At 37.2% G+C, this 19,981-nt stretch overlaps 1 protein-coding gene across 1 annotated transcript in view; it reads left to right on the forward strand.

The window, feature by feature from the left end:
* The window catches only part of LOC122816398 (multidrug resistance-associated protein 1-like), a 786,965-nt gene that overhangs the window by 752,877 nt on the left and 14,107 nt on the right, over positions 1-19,981 (forward strand). Inside the window, exon 29 of the mRNA XM_044089156.1 lies at positions 4,069-4,235. Coding sequence (XP_043945091.1) covers positions 4,069-4,235 — 167 coding nt within the window. The remainder of the gene's footprint in view (positions 1-4,068; positions 4,236-19,981) is intronic.

A 19,981-nucleotide genomic window follows, 5' to 3' on the forward strand; every position in this document is an offset into this window, starting at 1 on the left:
GAAGCGATAAGGACATAAGTGCAGGCCACCCCTAACAAGACAGCTGGGGTTTTGAATCATATCCTCCTGGGCTGATATATATCAGATCTCCTTCAAATGACACCAATAGCTAAGTCAATAATTAAAGTCAGTTGTCTTTTGATTGCATTATGGTATCGTTCTTGGTGATGGTAGGGTTATGTTTGTGTTGTGACATTCTTGGTGATGGTAGGATACTGCCCAATATGAGTTTCCCAGCAATTTTAGACACATATTTGGAGACCTCCATCATGCCTTTCTTCAAATAATCCAAGATGGGGTGTCGCAAGTCATTCACTCCCACATGTGTAATAAGCAGCTCATATGTGCACTTTGGGTAAAAGGACTTGAGGGCCTTAGTGACACTGTAAATTCTGGCACCTGAGAGGCAGTTAACTGTGACCCTGTCTTTCTTTGCCCAGCCTAGTGAGTTGTGCATCTGTGTGTTTGACTATAGTGTCACATATAACTAAGATGTTAACAAAGGTGCTGGTTCAGCCTTGATGCCTTAAAAGCTTTACTTGTCAGTTCAGTGACCCCGTTTTGTTGATAATGTCTGCAGACACACTGAGTTTAAACAAACAAACCAGAACATGTAGGCTGATTAAAAAACACACCACCCTTGTAGCTGATAACTAGTTCGCCCAGAACAGCTGCAGCATTCCTTCTCTCATCAGGAGATTTCTTGGTAAATCAGCTCTAAATGCAGAAATCTACCACGGCACAAAAATACAGCAGAGTATTTAAAGTCACTCAGGAAAATAGTTTGTTGAATTTAGATCCGATCATTGAAGCTCTTTTATTGACTAGTTGAAGTCACTTTTTATAGTGGTTAGACTACAAATAAAGCTACTTTAAAAAACTCAAAAACCAAAAATTTAGTACACACACCTGTTTAACACTTAATCACCTAACTAATCATGGTAAACCCATAAGTACAAATGGAATGGTATTCATGTGACCAAACATTACATTTTGAAGGGTTAGGTGATAGTATTGTATCCACTAGCTCTGTATAGTCCATTTGATGACATGATGGCTGAAAAATTATCATTATGTGAAGAATGTGCTGAACTTAAAGTTTGAACCACATTTTAATTAAAATATTTACAAGAACTGGATGTGCAATTTCCATGTATGCAGAAAGCAACATTTGCAAACAGAATTTAGTAAAAGTCATATGAAGTAGTCAGCCCTGGTTGCTCAGAAGGGTAAAGGTCCAAGTGACCCAGGTTGAATTAGTGGCATGGACATCTTCTGCAGCTGGAGTGGGGAGGATGAGGGGGAACACCAAGGTGGACCAGTGTCACAGTCCCTCAGAAGAAAGGATGTCTGTGGTTCCAGTGCACCAATAGCACTGCCACAATTCTAGGACACAATGCCCATTAGATTTTCACATCCACTGACAACTGTTGGAGGCATTTTTATTTATTTGTATCTTCACTGTCTTTTTACAGATTATGCAAGTTACAAATATGGAACTAACTGAAGCCCTGGTTATATTCAATAAACTTAACTATCAAATTACAGACTGTTATAGTGCTCTATTTATCATACCTTTGGAGAATACAAAGTACTTTAAGCAGTTAGAGAAGTTAACCATTGAATCAAATGCCTTTCTTTGTGGTGACTTCAAATATTCATGTTTAATCTAGAAAGCATATATCACCAGAAACTGAAATGCCAAGAGATTTCCAGACTTCATAAATGTTAGTGCACTTGACCAGATTGTCCACCTCCCCTTCAGATGTGTTAATTGTCAATGATTTCCTTAGAAATGTTTCCCCCAATTGCTCCACCCAACTTGTCACCCCGTCTGTATTCAAGTCTGACCATCTCACTGTGCCGTCTCCCTGAAACACAATCTCTAATAACTCCTTTGCATTCAGGAATTACTCCAAAACCAGTTACATACATTTACTTATTTTATTGATTACAACAAATGACGTAGCTCTCCAACAAACATTGTACCTGACACTGCTGGCTACTTCTTTGAATTTTACTTTATCTTAGATGTACTGAGGGATCCGTACCAGTCCAATATAAGCATAACTCCATGTTAAAAACCAAACCCATATTTTATGGTGGAACTACCACATTAATAAACTTTATATGAAAAAAGAAAAGTCTATTTCTCTATAAAAGATATCCACTTCATCATTATAAAAGCAATTCAAATTTACCATTAGGAATTGCAATGCCATCTATGAACTAAGGTTTGCCATTATTTCTAGACAGTTATAAGGCTTTCTTTAACTATATTATAAAGCTTAGAAGTAACCAAGAGTTCTTTTTTGAACATATCTCTGATGGGACCTCCTTTTATAACACCAAGGACATTGCTAATATTTTTGAGGATGAATTCTATTCCAATGTCCACCTCTGCCTTGTGCCACCACATTCCCTATTATACCTCCCTGCCTGAAATTACTTTGAACGAAGTCCTTCTGGCACTTTCTAAATTTTGTACATTTCCATCCTTGCTAAAGCTAATCAGGATTGTATCAATTAATTATCAACACAACTGACTGGACTGTATGTTTATTACTTGGACTTGTTTGGTAATATTTGCATTAGTTGTTAATGTTGTTATTTGCTTATGTGTTTAACTTGCACTAAGCGAACTGTGAATATGATATATTCAGATCAGTGCCTCCCCCTTAACAAACATACAGATAAATAAACAATGCTATATTCTGTGTGTATAAAAGTCAAAGGATGCACTAACAAATTACACCGTCATATATGCCCCAAACAGTCTGCCTATTTAATATAGACTGTTTGTACTAAAGGGTGTATTGCACAGTGAGTGCTTAGTTTTTAGAGCTGCAGTGTTTATGTGAGCGTAACACTTGTAAATAAGCTCTCTTTACATATTCTTAATGATTTTATAATTATTGCATCAGGTCATGGCAGAAAATGGACATTGGGCAATTGCAGTTATCTTAAGCAATAAATAAACCAACCCCAGAATGGTGTGCTTCCAGCATAAGGTTTCCAGATTCCAAATATATTATTGTTTTCTGTGGTGCAAGCCTGGCTGGCTGTGCCCACATCCTGATTAATGTTCTTAATATGTAATAAGTGTTTGTAGATATATATGTCTACACACGCGCGCACACACACACACACACACACACACACACACACACACACACACACACACACACACACACACACACACACACTGAGGAGCAAAATTTTTGTAAGGGTCTTATGGCATGTTCATAAGGACTACTTTGGATTTACAAGACATTGACTGATTTTGATGTGACACCATGTAAAAATGGGGATAAGGGGACTACTCATGATGATGCACAGAACACAAGAGACTACAGCACCGGAACTTTCACTTTTATCCAGTTTTTTCATGGGGGTTACAATGGCTATGGACTATATAGGCATGACCATACATTCCTTTCCAAAGTTGCAGATTTCAGCTTCCCAAACATTTTCATACCAACTGGGAAGCGTCATCTCTCCAAGTGTGTCTTGCGGTAGGTCCTGGGGCTTTTTTCCTGTTGGCTTTGCCATGGAAAACTCCAACAGGAGTTACTCAGGGAACATCCTTATAAGGTGTTCATACTGTCCTGTTTCTTTCCTTTTGATCCAAAAGAACAGTGAACACTCTGAGGAGTTCTCCGTTTATTAAGTTCTTCACACTGTCATGGACATCAAACCCAGGCAACCTGTAGAGAAATTCCATTTGCAGTGCCTCTTTCTGTGACATTATATTTATAGTCACTTCCCGTGGCCATGATTAATGAAAATGAGGGTACAGACAGACTGCTAAATACTTTTTTTCCTAAAGCCACAGCTGGTTTATTATCATTGATTGCTTCAGTCCTTAGAATGCTGTGTCCTTTTCCCTAAATGGCCTGTCAGTATTATAGCTTTCATGCCATCACGTGTGAACAAGAATTTCCTCCAAGAACAGCTGTCCCTGCACCTGTACCCTATAAGTCCAGTGCATATTATATGACATTACATGACATTACATGACATTACATGACTTCTTTTCCTTGATTTCTTTACCATTTTGTTCATTAGGATCCTGTGCTGTTTTCTGGTTCTCTGAGGATGAACTTGGATCCATTTCATCGCCACTCTGATGAAGAAATCTGGAAAGTATTAGAAATGGTTCATCTGAAGGACTTTGTATCAGGTCTTCAGGATAAGCTGCATTATAAATGTAGTGAAAAGGGAGAAAATCTCAGGTTAGTAGCAGAATTTTAGATTATTCTTTAAACCCTTTTCTCCTCTGAAAGTTGTTCATTCACTGATAATCAACATTCAAGCATTTATCATTGACTGGTTTCTCAAATTTGTAACAATCCATTCTGAAAATCTGATAAACTATGTGGTGAAGTCAGATGAAGTCTAACCTACCACTTAGCTCTTAAATTGTCAATGAATGTGGCTATAGCTTGTATTTTTAATTTAATTTTGTTATGACTGAAAGTTCAGTGTTGCACAATATCATTTTGAATACTGAACTTCAAAATTAATATCTCTCAGATGGAATTTGAAATGACCAGTTCAAGCCACTAAACTCAATACACTCTTGCCTTCCCAACACTGATCATGAGTTGAATCTCTAGAGAAAAGTTGTTATGCAACAGTTTGGATAACTTCTTCACTTAGCAGCTACGTTTAAAGGACTTTATTTTAAGAATGAAACTGTTTTTAAGCTTGCTTATTGTCTGTAAATTCAGTAACACCATGATCAATTCTTAAATGAATTACAAACCTCACAAAGTATGTCTCTTATCAGAGCCAGCTAGGTCATTTCACATCCTGAGCAGTTACATACTGTCCAGAGGTTTACAGAATGTCCAGATTTTTGCCTCATATTTTTGGTCTGTTGCTTTAAGGTCATAGGTATATACTAGGCTAATGGCCACCAGAGCCTTTATAAGCCTAGGCGCACAACACAACCAAATTGTGTCAACATGTAACATGGGCATCTATTTGGACGGGTATGTTAGTTAGGAGATTGCTAAAGGTTTAGACGGGGGTCATATTAGTCAGGGAATATTTACTGTTGGCCTCTGTCAGAGGCATGGGATCCAGACCAGGAGAGAAATAAAATATGTGGTTTTCTGGCAAATCAATAAGGACTTGAAGTCACTAAATAATGATATACATTTGAGTTTCAGAATTCATACCCTTCAAAAGATGGATGCAAACATAAATAATGTTATTTTAGCAAGTTTCTAAATTTGTATGAGTGATATTTAAAGTCTGTCCATATTCTTATGTCTTTGCCTCCCCCGTTATTTTAGCGTTGTCCAGATTTCGTGCACTAAGAGGTTGAGCGGTAACGACAGTCCCCAGACTGGGTACCCTGTTCAACCTAAAGTTGAGGACCAAAAAATGCTTTCCTAGGTTCTGAACAGCTGGCTTACTGCTTTCCTTCTTAAAAATAGATGTTACACTCATACATCTCAGCCTTAGATTGCAGGAAATCTGGACAACGCTTAACATAATGGGGAGCAAAGGCCCAAAAATTGGGACAAATTTTAATTTTTTTTCTTATAAAATTGCTAGAAAGAGGATTTGTGTTAGCATGTATTTTCTGAAAGATACAAAAATTTGAAACCGAAATGTATGTCATTATATAGTGACTTCAGTCCTCAGTGGTTTACCAGGAAAACTATAAATTTTATGAGGAACAGACTGAAAATATGAGGTGAAAATCTGGACAGTTGAGAGGTATGGTTACACTGATAGGTGTTGCATTTTCCAAATTTTTTCCTAAAAATCATGAAGTGTAAATGGCCAGCTGTGAGCTGAAAATCTGAATGTTAAAGAAAATACACTTTGAAATATCTTTCTGTATGAGGACAAAAGTTCCTTACTATCCACACAACAGGCTTTGATTTTTTCACCCTGATTTAATTTGTATTACCACTGTGCTTTCATAATACAGTGGTTATTGAACTCACCCCCTCCCAAATTTAGAAATGCTGGCTTGTAAATGAGCTTCTTATATTACAGAGAAACTAGTGGTCTTAAAATTTCATTGATGAACTCAGTCACAATAATTTCCAAAAATCATGAACCCCAGGTAGTGTTCCAAAGCAACAAGCCTTATTTTGTCACACAGAAGCGATTCTCAGTAACAAAAAAATACCGAAATATTTAAAAAATGTTAAACATATCAGCTTTTATACACTTAGAAGTAGTTGTGGAAAATATACATATTGTTAAATTTTAAACCAGCCTATTCATGGCAAACAATATAAACAGGGCAGTAAAAGTGCATTTTAGAACAGCAAGTACACCCCCACACACTACTACTGATTAGATCAAACTAATTCCTAGTTATGGAAAAAACTACCTATCTGTTTGCAACTCACATTCCAAGATCAGGTATTAAGAAAAAATAACATATACATAAAAAGACTTTTAGCTAAAATCACTTTTGGCTAACTAATGCAATAAAGCCTTTGTCAGGTCTGTGACAAGAACTAAAATGAAGAAAAACACATAGCTATCTAACCATAAACATAATCAAACCAGAACACTATAAATATAAAAATGTTGTTGCTCTTCTTCTTTCGGCTTCACCCGGTTAGGGGTTGCCACAGCGGAACTCCGGTCCACTAATGATTGTCAGTAGATTTTTACAGTGCCAAGGTGCCAGCCCAACACCCAACCTTCAACGAAGGCACGCCCATTCTATGCATGTCTTTCGAACACCACTCGACCACAGGGAGGACATGCAGACTCCACACAGAAGGCGCTCCAGCCAAGAATCGATTGGGAGAACCTCTTGCTATGAGGCAAAAACGCTATCGCTGCACCACCGCGGCTGCACTTTAAATATAAAAATACACCTGTCTAATTCTAGTAAATATCCATCCATGTGTATTTGTGTGCATAAAAAACTAAGTTATTACCAGCTCAGAAAAAAATGTATTTTTATGTACTTTGTCAGTGCTTTGTAATTTGCAAAAAAAAACTGTCATGACAAGTGCCATGTTTAGAGCACCAAAAACGTGTTTATACAATGAAAACTAGCAGGAAAAACACATAAAAAATACAGAAAACAGTGGATAAAGTAAACAAGTAATGTAGAGAAGTTTGCAGGTATGTGCATGAGTGTGCAAGAGTATGGTAAATGGGGGGATTAAACCAATACTACATGGTAATAGCGGCATTTTGAATTCACTGTTTAAATCTCTGGTGTGATGCAATAAATCTAATCAAAGCAGAACTGAGGTTAAGGTAACTAAATATGTATATATTTTTATACACATTATGCACATCATTTTTGTTATTATTTAGTATATTTTTAGTACATAAAAATATTCCTCAAAAATTCCCTTAAAACCTTTACAGATTGTGTAGTAGCTTATGTAAATTTAACACGCTCTTTATAGGGCAATAATAGTTAAGTCCTGGTTTTCCAAATGCATTTAATTTCAACTGCCACCATAATTCTTTTTTCCCCAAAACACCATTGATGTCCCCTTCAAGCTCATCCATCTCCACACAGTCCAAAATGATAAATTTAAAACCAGAATGTCTGGGGTGCTCTAATAAGTGTTTGAATAAGGTGTTCCTCTGGCATTTATGTCTGATGTCAGAAAGGTGACTTGAAATCCTCCTTTTCAGTTTATTCATAGGCTTATCCACATGAAATGCAGGGCAGTCATTACACATGGCCCTAAATACAACTTTTTCATTATTATAGTTACCACCTGCTGAAGATTTCACCATCTCAAGTGAGTCTCACTCCATCAAGCATTCACAGAAAGTACAGTCAGGTGACCCACAGATTTTACCGCTCATGTCATCCTGCTGTTCCTTATTTTTCTTTTACACGTAGCTGCAGTATGTATGCTTCTGCTTTTTTTATATACAAAAGTAGGGTGATCTCCTCAAACCCTTACAAGCTGCTGATTGTCAGTGTGATAATGGCCCAGTTCTCCTTAATAATGGGCTTTAATTGTACTGAAATCCCAGGTGTAAGTTAGAATGTAACTGTCCTTACTTTTCTCTTCTTTTGGGTAGGGTGTCCTCATTGCGTACTTCTATCAAAAGGCCTATTCCACATACGGTCATTGCTAGTTTTAGAATCTCTAATTTGGGATTCTAGATCCTGACCAAGGCTCTTGCCGCCCCATTGTGCCTTTTTTAGGCAATGTCCCAAAGACAAACGTTTCAGCATAAAAGATCTGTCAAAAAGCAAATTGAAGGTCATGCTGCTTAATGCTAGGAGCCTTAACCTGAGAATACACTTGTTGGAGGCTCTCCTTGCACTGGAAGATGCCGATGTCTGTGCAGTCATGGAAACTTGGTTCAGGACTGCGGAGAGCACCCTTGCCTTACAAGGCTATACCTCATTCCACACATTCCAACCACAAAATGTGTTCAGGAAGACTAAGGGTGGATGGGTTTCTATCTTCATTAAGGATAGGCACACCTCCAGACTGGTTTGCCAGCATGAAGCACTAGAACTACTCCAGATGCAACTGACAGTTGGCAAGACACCCATCCAAGTTATAGCCAGCTATAGACCCCCTCCATGACTCAGGACACCCACGCCTCCTACCTGGACATACTTGACTCCATCACATTACCCCCTAACACCCGGATCCTTGGTGACTTCAACTACCCCACCATAGACTGGGTGAACTATTACTGCACTAATGCGCTCACCCAATGATTCCTTGACTTCATCAGTTCTAACACACTAGACCAGCTTGTCTCATTCCTCACAAGAGATAACATTCCGGACTTGATTCTTACCAACATGCGTGACTGCTGCATCACTCCTATAGTATGTTCTTCCCTGTTGAGATCAGATCATTGGTTTGCCTCATTCGAAGTCTCTGTCCCATCCAACCCCCCCCCCCCCCCCAGCCGTAACCAGGCTAAATAATTTCTCAAAAGCTGACTCCACTCTCCTAAAGGAGGGTATCAGTAGCTTCACACCACCACCCCCTCAGAGGATGCAGACAACTATGCTGAACAGTACACCAGTGCAGTATACAAGCACCTGTACAACTGCATGGACTCAGCCATACCCAACAGAACTAAAACCTGCTCCTCAAGGAAAGACAGACCTGTCTGTGGATGTCCTCTATCAACAGGCTTTGCAACAAAAGGAAGAAACTGATGTCCAAGGGTAGAAAGGAACAAATTCCAAATTGGAAAAACTCTCTCCTTAGTCTCAACAAGCAAATTAGATCAATAGTGAAAACCTCCCAATTATGAATAAAAACTATCCTCTGAAACAAAGGAAAACCATAAAGCCTTCTTCAGTTATGTCTGAAACCTCCTTGGCAAAGCCCAGGTTTATTCCAAATTAATGGTTAATGGTATAATTTACAATGATTATGCTATCTTAGCCAACCTGCTAGCAGATAGGTTCAGTGCAAACTTCATCCCCCGTCCCCCCAAAAGGCCCATTCAACATTCCAGATACTTGTCCCAAACCTCACATCTTCATATTCAAGTGTTAAAAGCCCTGTCAAAGGCAAATAACACAGCTTCCATGGAACCTGATAGTATCCCAGGCTGTATTCTTCACCATCTCCAGCAAGAACTGGCTTCACCACTGACCATCCTATTCAACCACAGCCTAAGTACAGGCTTCATTCCAGCAGAGTGGAGAACTGGCATTGTCATCCCTTTGCAGAAAGATGGTGCTACTACTGATCCTGGAAACTATTGCCCCATTAGCTTGACAAGTCTAATCTATAAAGCCATGCAGCGCATTATTATGGATCTCATAAATAAGGACATAGGCAAACTCCAAGCACTTGACCCCACCCAGTTCAGATTCATCAAGTGCAGATCTTGACTTCTGAACCTGGTTGACTTCTTTGAGACTGTCACCAAGGCCCTGGATGAGGGAAAGTTTGTAAATACAGCTTACCTTGTCTTGACCAAGGCCTTTGAAATCTCCCACTCAGGCATCATTGAAACGCTAACACAACTTAGCATAAATCTCTATCTCATCAGGTGGGTGGCCAACTAGCTTACTGATAGCACCCACAACATCAAAACAGGTGTCTCCACTTCTGACAGCAGACCTGTTACTAGTGGTGTTCCCCAGGCATCTGTCCTGGGACCCCTACTGTTTGGCATCTACTTCTCAGAGGTCCAGGTAAAGACAAAAGGCCTGTGGCTGACTAAGTTTGTGGATGACTGTAAATTGGGTGCTGTAATTAACTCTCCAGATGATGTTAACATACTACAAGAGGATCTCACAGCAATAAATGACTGGTGCCAAAGTCATGGCCTTAAGTTAAACACAAAATATGTATTATTATACCACTCAGCAAAAACATGTTTCCTACTGACTACCACATCAACAGCAACCCCCAAGCACACAACCTGTGATGAGAGACCTTTGGTACTCAGGTTGACAACAATCTTACATTTGACCATTATGTAGCGGCAGTGGTCAGAAAAGCCTTTATTTTTCATATGGCTGTCACTGGCTATCTGCCCCTGGGGCATTGTAAAGCCTAGTGGGAGGTGTAGGGATAATCCCACCCCATGCCCTGGAAAAAAATGTAAAGAAATACAGAAGAAATCTAGAATACTGTGCCTCTGTCTAGTAGTGACACAATGAAGGTCCTATAATATAATAAATTTACTGTGTGTGCCCTGCCTGTCTAGTGGTGACTTGGATATGACCCTGGGGTAAACTTGGTTCATCTCATAATTAAAGGGATTGCATCCAGAAAAAAGGAGGTTATTACCTGCCTGTACTCCTCCCTCATTAGGCCAATAATTGAGTATAATGCCCCTTTTGGTATGTACCTCTGCAAACACCTGCACCAATTGGAAAGGCTACAGAAATTCCTCACAAAGAAAATCCATGGCCTTCAACACCTGTCCTATGTGGACAGGCTCAAATCATTGTCACTCTACTTGGTATCATACTGATTACTCACAGGTGATCTGTGTCTCACCTACAAGACAATATCAGACCTGCCCTACTAGAGATGCTCCATATCCATAAGTCTAACTCTTCATGCACTACCCACTTAAAAGGCCTAAATCTAATATGCGACATCAACAAAATCTGCTACAGAGACAGGTTTGCCTCCCAGAGGCTGCCCCATCTCTGGAATAGACTTCCCATACATGTCAAACAGAGTACCTCGTTTACTCTCTTCAAGCACAACCTTGATGAGTGGATGGGAAACCACAAATTTTTCACAGGGGTTCCACCTGTGTACTTCATTGACAGGGGTGACAGGTGCTGACTTAGGTTTCTTTTTTTGGGGATAATCTCTTGGCTAGGCTTGTAAATACCTCAGAGCCATTAGCCTAGTAAACTCCTATGAACCTGTGATAACCTCCTAATGGCACCCAGGATCATATGCAATATGTTTGATTCATATCCTCAGGTTAAGAAATAATTTTCAAGATCATTCATATTTTTCAGAAAAGGGGTCAAATCTGTGGTAATCCCATGTGATTTTATTACATTGCACTTAGTTTTTACTGGAGGCATACTATCTCTGTGAAGTAAGCAGTTCACTCTTGTTGGTTTCTTGTATGTTACTAATTAATTTTCCTCTGTCTTTATCAATACTGACAGTCATATCAAAGAAATGCACTGACTCCAAGCTGATGGAAGTGGTAAATTTCAGGAAGGAGGTGGCGTTATTGATGTAATGGATAAACTCAGTGAGTTTAGACTTCTCACCTTGGCAGATTATGAATACATCATCAATAAAGTGAAGGTAGCGGGTCATAAAAGTCCGGTATTCAGTTTGTAGTACAAATTCCTCCTCCCACTTGCTTAAGGCTACATTGTCCAGGCTTGGGGCCACAGCTGCACACATGGCTATCCCCCTCATTTGTTTATAAGCCTGGTCATTGAAACTGAAAATATTGTAACTCAACACAAAGTTGTTAACTTTCACAAGCATTCAATTTGCCCTTATAAAGCATTGTTATTAGACAGATTCCTGGGTTTGTTCATCAGCAATCCTACCTCCTTTAAAAAATCCATCAAACTACATCTTTCCTCTCACTGGTTATGCTCCCGTACCCCTTCTCACAACTTCACCTCATGACTTCTCTCCCTGGTGATTTCACCCCAATACATTTCTAGTACTACCACATCCTCACCTCTCTCTACCTATTCACTGCCTTCCTGTCTCTTTAGCCTCACTTTTTCTTTAGCCACACTTTTCTCACCTTACCCTTCTATCTCATCCTTCCCTTACTCTGTACTTATTCCTTCTGCTATGAACCTTGTAGACTTATTTAATATTGTGTTACTTGAATATATGCCTTTTATTATTTCTATTTTTTTTCTTTATTTTCATTCAAGATAAATGTATTAATCATTATTCCTTGTTATATGTTATGCTTTTATAAATCTTTGTATGTAATTATTGTGGAGCTTTTCTCCCCGGGCCTCAACTGAAAATGGGCTCATTCTAGGCCCAGTGGACTTTCCCGGTCAACAAATGCAATTGTTGTTTGTCTTTTCAGCTTTTCCCGGTTAGGGGTTGCCACAGCGGAACTCTGGTCCGCTAATGATTGGCAGTCAATTTTTATGGTACCGAGTTGCCAGTCTGATGCCCACCCTTCAGCGAAGGCACTCCCATTCACGCATGTCTTTCGGAGGCCACTCGACTGCGGGGAGGACATGCAGACTCCACACAGAAGTCTGCATGTCCTCCCCACGGTTGAGTGTCCTCTGAAAGACTTGCGTGAGTGGGCGTGCCTTTGCTGAAGGTTGGGTGTTGGGCTGGCAACTCGGCACCAACAAATGCAATAAATAAATAAATAAATAAATAATAAAATGTTTTGAGCTTCGTATATACTTATGGACGTCAAAATGTCTTACAATTACCACAGGATAGCCAATGTTCTCTAACCCTTATCTTGGATCCGTGCTGCTACAACTAAAAGGGAGCTACTTACTGAGAAGCTGGGGTCACTCTCGGTAAAAGGCTACTCAGTAAGTAACAACACAGGTAATGCAGGACTGTGGAGGGTCTGAGGGTCTGCAGTGATCAGGCCGATAGTGAAGAAAACATAAAAATATGCTTTTATGAACAATAATGCAGAGGCAGAGTAGAGAGTGGCTAAGAAAATATGAAATACCATTAAAGATGAAAAAGAACAGGAGGTTCTTCTTGTATTATATGTCTTAACAATATTTGAGTAGCAGGTCTAAGGAATGTTATTGTCAGTCTGTATTACTTTGTAGTGTTAAGGAAGACATCAAGACTGCTTGTTTTTCCCTAGTCTGATTTCAGCCTGAGGTCTAATATGACTTAAAAGTTATTCAGACTGTAATACCATTTTCTATAATAAGGATTCCAGCTTTATTGTTCTGACTCCACTAGCCAAGACCACTATAGCCCATACCCAGCTTATCTCCACCCTGCTATATGCCTCTCCTATCTACACTAAATTATATAAAAGCAACCTGAATAAACTGTCTACCTCCTACAATAATATTGCCAGATTTGCAGCTGGGTCGTCCTATAGGACCCATCATTTTATCAATCCGAATCAACTAGGCTGGTTACAATTGCCAAATCTAATACTTTTCAACCAACTAACAATAGTCCATTAGATCCTGTATCAACCTACAAATACACCAATACTCAATACCCTAATCACCCCCTATAATAATCTCAAAACCCTACGCTCCTCTAACAAATTACCAGTACAAATGGCTAAATCCAATAATTCAGCTGGTGACGCATTGTTCCCGAATACAGTGGGTAAAACCTGGAACAGCCTCCCTAATCACCTAACCTCACTAGCCTCAGCTAACCTATTTAAAAGCAAACTAAAACCCTACCTTAAATCACACTGGTTATGCCCCTGTGTCAACCCAGACTAACTACCAAACCCTTCCCTCAACACCTATCTTCTCATGAGTATAATCTTGTGTCTTCTCTAATGATAATAAAGTTAATGTGACTATACAGCGGGCTAATGTCCTGTACATATTTTGAATGATCTCTATTGATAATAAAGTTAATGTGACTATACAGCGGACTAATGTCCTGTACATATTTTGAATGATTATCCATTGATAATAAAGTTAATAGGACTATACAGCGGACTAATGTCCTGTACATATTTTGAATGATTATCCATTGATAATAAAGTTAATGTGACTATACAGCGGACTAATGTCCTGTACATATTTTGTATGATTATCCATTGATAATAAAGTTAATGTGACTATACAGCGGACTAATGTCCTGTACATATTTTGAATGATCTCTATTGATAATAACGTTAATGTGACTATACAGCGGACTAATGTCCTGTACATATTTTGAATGATTATCCATTGATAATAAAGTTAATGTGACTATACAGCGGACTAATGTCCTGTACATATTTTGAATGATTATCCATTGATAATAAAGTTAATGTGACTATACAGCGGACTAATGTCCTGTACATATTTTGAATGATTATCCATTGATAATAAAGCTAATGTGACTATACAGCGGACTAATGTCCTGTACATATTTTGAATGATTATCCATTGATAATAAAGTTAATAGGACTATACAGCGGACTAATGTCCTGTACATATTTTGAATGATTATCCATTGATAATAAAGTTAATGTGACTATAAAGCGGACTAATGTCCTGTACATATTTTGAATGATCTCTATTGATAATAAAGTTAATGTGACTATACAGCAGACTAATGTCCTGTACATATTTTGAATGATTATCCATTGATAATAAAGTTAATAGGACTATACAGCGGACTAATGTCCTGTACATATTTTGAATGATTATCCATTGATAATAAAGTTAATGTGACTATACAGCGGACTAATGTCCTGTACATATTTTGTATGATTATCCATTGATAATAAAGTTAATGTGACTATACAGCGGACTAATGTCCTGTACATATTTTGAATGATCTCTATTGATAATAAAGTTAATAGGACTATACAGCGGACTAATGTCCTGTACATATTTTGAATGATCTCTATTGATAATAAAGTTAATAGGACTATACAGCGGACTAATGTCCTGTACATATTTTGAATGATCTCTAATGATAATAAAGTTAATAGGACTATACAGCGGACTAATGTCCTGTACATATTTTGTATGATTATCCATTGATAATAAAGTTAATGTGACTATACAGCGGACTAATGTCCTGTACATATTTTGAATGATTATCCATTGATAATAAAGTTAATGTGACTATACAGTGGACTAATGTCCTGTACATATTTTGTATGATTATCCATTGATAATAAAGTTAATGTGACTATACAGCGGACTAATGTCCTGTACATATTTTGAATGATCTCTATTGATAATAAAGTTAATAGGACTATACAGCGGACTAATGTCCTGTACATATTTTGAATGATTATCCATTGATAATAAAGTTAATAGGACTATACAGCGGACTAATGTCCTGTACATATATTGAATGATTATCCATTGATAATAACGTTAATGTGACTATACAGCGGACTAATGTCCTGTACATATTTTGAATGATCTCTATTGATAATAACGTTAATGTGACTATACAGCGGACTAATGTCCTGTACATATTTTGAATGATTATCCATTGATAATAAAGTTAATAGGACTATACAGCGGACTAATGTCCTGTACATATATTGAATGATTATCCATTGATAATAAAGTTAATAGGACTATACAGCGGACTAATGTCCTGTACATATTTTGTATGATTATCCATAGATAATAAAGTTAATAGGACTATACAGCGGACTAATGTCCTGTACATATTTTGTATGATTATCCATAGATAATAAAGTTAATAGGACTATACAGCGGACTAATGTCCTGTACATATATTGAATGATTATCCATTGATAATAACGTTAATAGGACTATACAGCGGACTAATGTCCTGTACATATTTTGAATGATCTCCATTGATAATAACGTTAATGTGACTATACAGCGGACTAATGTCCTGTACATATTTTGATGATTATCCATTGATAATAACGTTAATGTGACTATACAGCGGACTAATGTCCTGTACATATTTTGAATGATTATCCATTGATAATAAAGTTAATAGGACTATACAGCGGACTAATGTCCTGTACATATTTTGAATGATTATCCATTGATAATAAAGTTAATATGACTATACAGCGGACTAATGTCCTGTACATATTTTGAATGATTATCCATTGATAATAAAGTTAATGTGACTATACAGCGGACTAATGTCCTGTACATATTCTGAATGATTATCCATTGATAATAAAGTTAATGTGACTATACAGCGGACTAATGTCCTGTACATATTTTGAATGATTATCCATTGATAATAACGTTAATGTGACTATACAGTGGACTAATGTCCTGTACATATTTTGAATGATTATCCATTGATAATAACGTTAATGTGACTATACAGCGGACTAATGTCCTGTACATATTTTGAATGATTATCCATTGATAATAACGTTAATGTGACTATACAGCGGACTAATGTCCTGTACATATTTTGAATGATCTCTATTGATAATAAAGTTAATGTGACTATACAGCGGACTAATGTCCTGTACATATTTTGAATGATCTCTAATGATAATAAAGTTAATAGGACTATACAGCGGACTAATGTACTGTACATATTTTGAATGATCTCTATTGATAATAAAGTTAATGTGACTATACAGCGGACTAATGTCCTGTACATATTTTGAATGATCTCTAATGATAATAAAGTTAATAGGACTATACAGCGGACTAATGTCCTGTACATATTTTGAATGATTATCCATTGATAATAACGTTAATGTGACTATACAGCGGACTAATGTCCTGTACATATTTTGAATGATTATCCATTGATAATAACGTTAATGTGACTATACAGCGGACTAATGTCCTGTACATATTTTGAATGATCTCTATTGATAATAAAGTTAATGTGACTATACAGCGGACTAATGTCCTGTACATATTTTGAATGATCTCTAATGATAATAACGTTAATGTGACTATACAGCGGACTAATGTCCTGTACATATTTTGAATGATCTCTAATGATAATAAAGTTAATAGGACTATACAGCGGACTAATGTCCTGTACATATTTTGAATGATCTCTATTGATAATAACGTTAATGTGACTATACAGCGGACTAATGTCCTGTACATATTTTGATGATTATCCATTGATAATAACGTTAATGTGACTATACAGCGGACTAATGTCCTGTACATATTTTGAATGATCTCTATTGATAATAAAGTTAATAGGACTATACAGCGGACTAATGTCCTGTACATATTTTGAATGATTATCCATTGATAATAACGTTAATGTGACTATACAGCGGACTAATGTCCTGTACATATTTTGAATGATCTCTATTGATAATAACGTTAATGTGACTATACAGCGGACTAATGTCCTGTACATATTTTGATGATTATCCATTGATAATAACGTTAATGTGACTATACAGCGGACTAATGTCCTGTACATATTTTGAATGATCTCTATTGATAATAAAGTTAATAGGACTATACAGCGGACTAATATCCTGTACATATTTTGAATGATTATCCATTGATAATAACGTTAATGTGACTATACATTGGACTAATGTCCTGTACATATTTTGAATGATTATCCATTGATATTAACGTTAATGTGACTATACAGCGGACTAATGTCCTGTACATATTTTGAATGATTATCCATTGATAATAACGTTAATGTGACTATACAGCGGACTAATGTACTGTACATATTTTGAATGATTATCCATTGATAATAAAGTTAATGTGACTATACAGCAGACTAATGTCCTGTACATATTTTGAATGATTATCCATTGATAATAAAGTTAATAGGACTATACAGCGGACTAATGTCCTGTACATATTTTGAATGATTATCCATTGATAATAAAGTTAATGTGACTATACAGCGGACTAATGTCCTGTACATATTTTGAATGATTATCCATTGATAATAAAGTTAATAGGACTATACAGCGGACTAATGTCCTGTACATATTTTGAATGATTATCCATTGATAATAAAGTTAATGTGACTATACAGCGGACTAATGTACTGTACATATTTTGAATGATTATCCATTGATAATAAAGTTAATGTGACTATACAGCAGACTAATGTCCTGTACATATTTTGAATGATTATGCATTGATAATAAAGTTAATAGGACTATACAGCGGACTAATGTCCTGTACATATTTTGAATGATTATCCATTGATAATAAAGTTAATGTGACTATACAGTGGACTAATGTCCTGTACATATTTTGAATGATTATCCATTGATAATAAAGTTAATAGGACTATACAGCGGACTAATGTCCTGTACATATTTTGAATGATTATCCATTGATAATAAAGTTAATAGGACTATACAGCGGACTAATGTCCTGTACATATTTTGAATGATTATCCATTGATAATAAAGTTAATAGGACTATACAGCGGACTAATGTCCTGTACATATTTTGAATGATCTCTATTAATAATAACGTTAATGTGACTATACAGCGGACTAATGTCCTGTACACATTTTGAATGATCTCTATTGATAATAAAGTTACTATGACTATACAGCGGACTAATGTCCTCTACATATGTTGAATGATTATCCATAGCCATCTTACACTAGGACGTCTGGTGAGACTTTACAGAATAAGAGTGTCCTTGTACATACTTTGTATGAATATCCATTGCTGTTAGACACTAGCATTTTTGTGTGACATTTGTTTGTGTGACTTTATAATTAATAGTGTCTTTGACATATTTTATCAGGAATATCCAAAACTGTTTGCACTAGGATTTTCGTAAAATGCTAAATCCTATGAAATGTAATGTATGCCTAAGCTTTGTAATGTACCAATGTCTTTGTAAATACCATTGTGTTTGTAAACATTTTGATGTATGTGGAGATTTTCTCCCCAGGCCTCCACTGAAAATGGACATGTATCCAGCTGGACTAGCCCGGTCAACAAATGTAAAATAAATAAAATAAATAAATTTATTAATATCTGGCATAGTGCATTTGAATCTCTTTCTTTATATGTACACCTTCCTCTGTCCTAACAGATACCTTGTTCTGAAGTTGCTGGTTCAGGCTTCAAAACTTGCTAATGTTTTTGATTTTGTTTTGTGGTTATGACTATGAGTAACTTTCTTCAGTTGCTGTTGTTATGATAATTTCAATTATGATAATTTTTTTCCTCGACAGAGAAGAGGTTCATTCTGAGGATGGGGTGCAGACAAGGTGTAAATGGTCACGTGACTTAATTCTCCTGTATTTCCTATGACAAGAACATAAATCTAATTATACATTTACTTTACCCTCCGATTTTTCATACAGTGTACACACTAGCCCAAGACATTTCTAAACGTGATTTGGTTCACAGGTACAAGAGTAAGGTTTTATAGGTTCATAGGTTGGTACTGGGCTATGTGCCCGAAGGCATATATTAGCCCAGCCACATTGTGCGGTATTCACCACCCCCTTAGTAGTTCCCTAGACCCTTGTACTAGCAGCTAGTACCCTTGGCCCCTATCTAGTATTGCTGTTGGTGTGATCCCCGGTGTGAACTTTCTGTTACCCATCCACTCATCAAGGTTCCTCTTGAAGAGTGATAGTGATTGGCTCTGTCTTATGTAGATCGGGACCCTGTTCCATAGTAAGGGAAGTCTCTGCGAAGGGAATCTATCCCTCCAGCATGTTCTATTCATTGTTGTGTTGAGGTTTATATCCCTAGAGCGTGTAGCTCGAGTAGATTTGGTTTTGCTAAGATGGAACATGTTCAACAATTCTGGGTTGGACATGGCTCTGTGCATTAGACAGAGATCGCCTCTGAGAAAGCAGTATGCAACAGAGAACAGTCTTAGCTTTTTCAATCGTGCTGCATAGGGCAACTGTTTGAGGCCAGTAATCCTCTTGGTTAGGTACCTCTGTGGTC

Source organism: Protopterus annectens, chromosome 12.part0, assembly GCF_019279795.1.
Source record: "Protopterus annectens isolate FY-2018-M chromosome 12.part0, PAN1.0, whole genome shotgun sequence".
In the NCBI taxonomy this organism is placed as follows: domain Eukaryota; kingdom Metazoa; phylum Chordata; order Ceratodontiformes; family Protopteridae; genus Protopterus; species Protopterus annectens.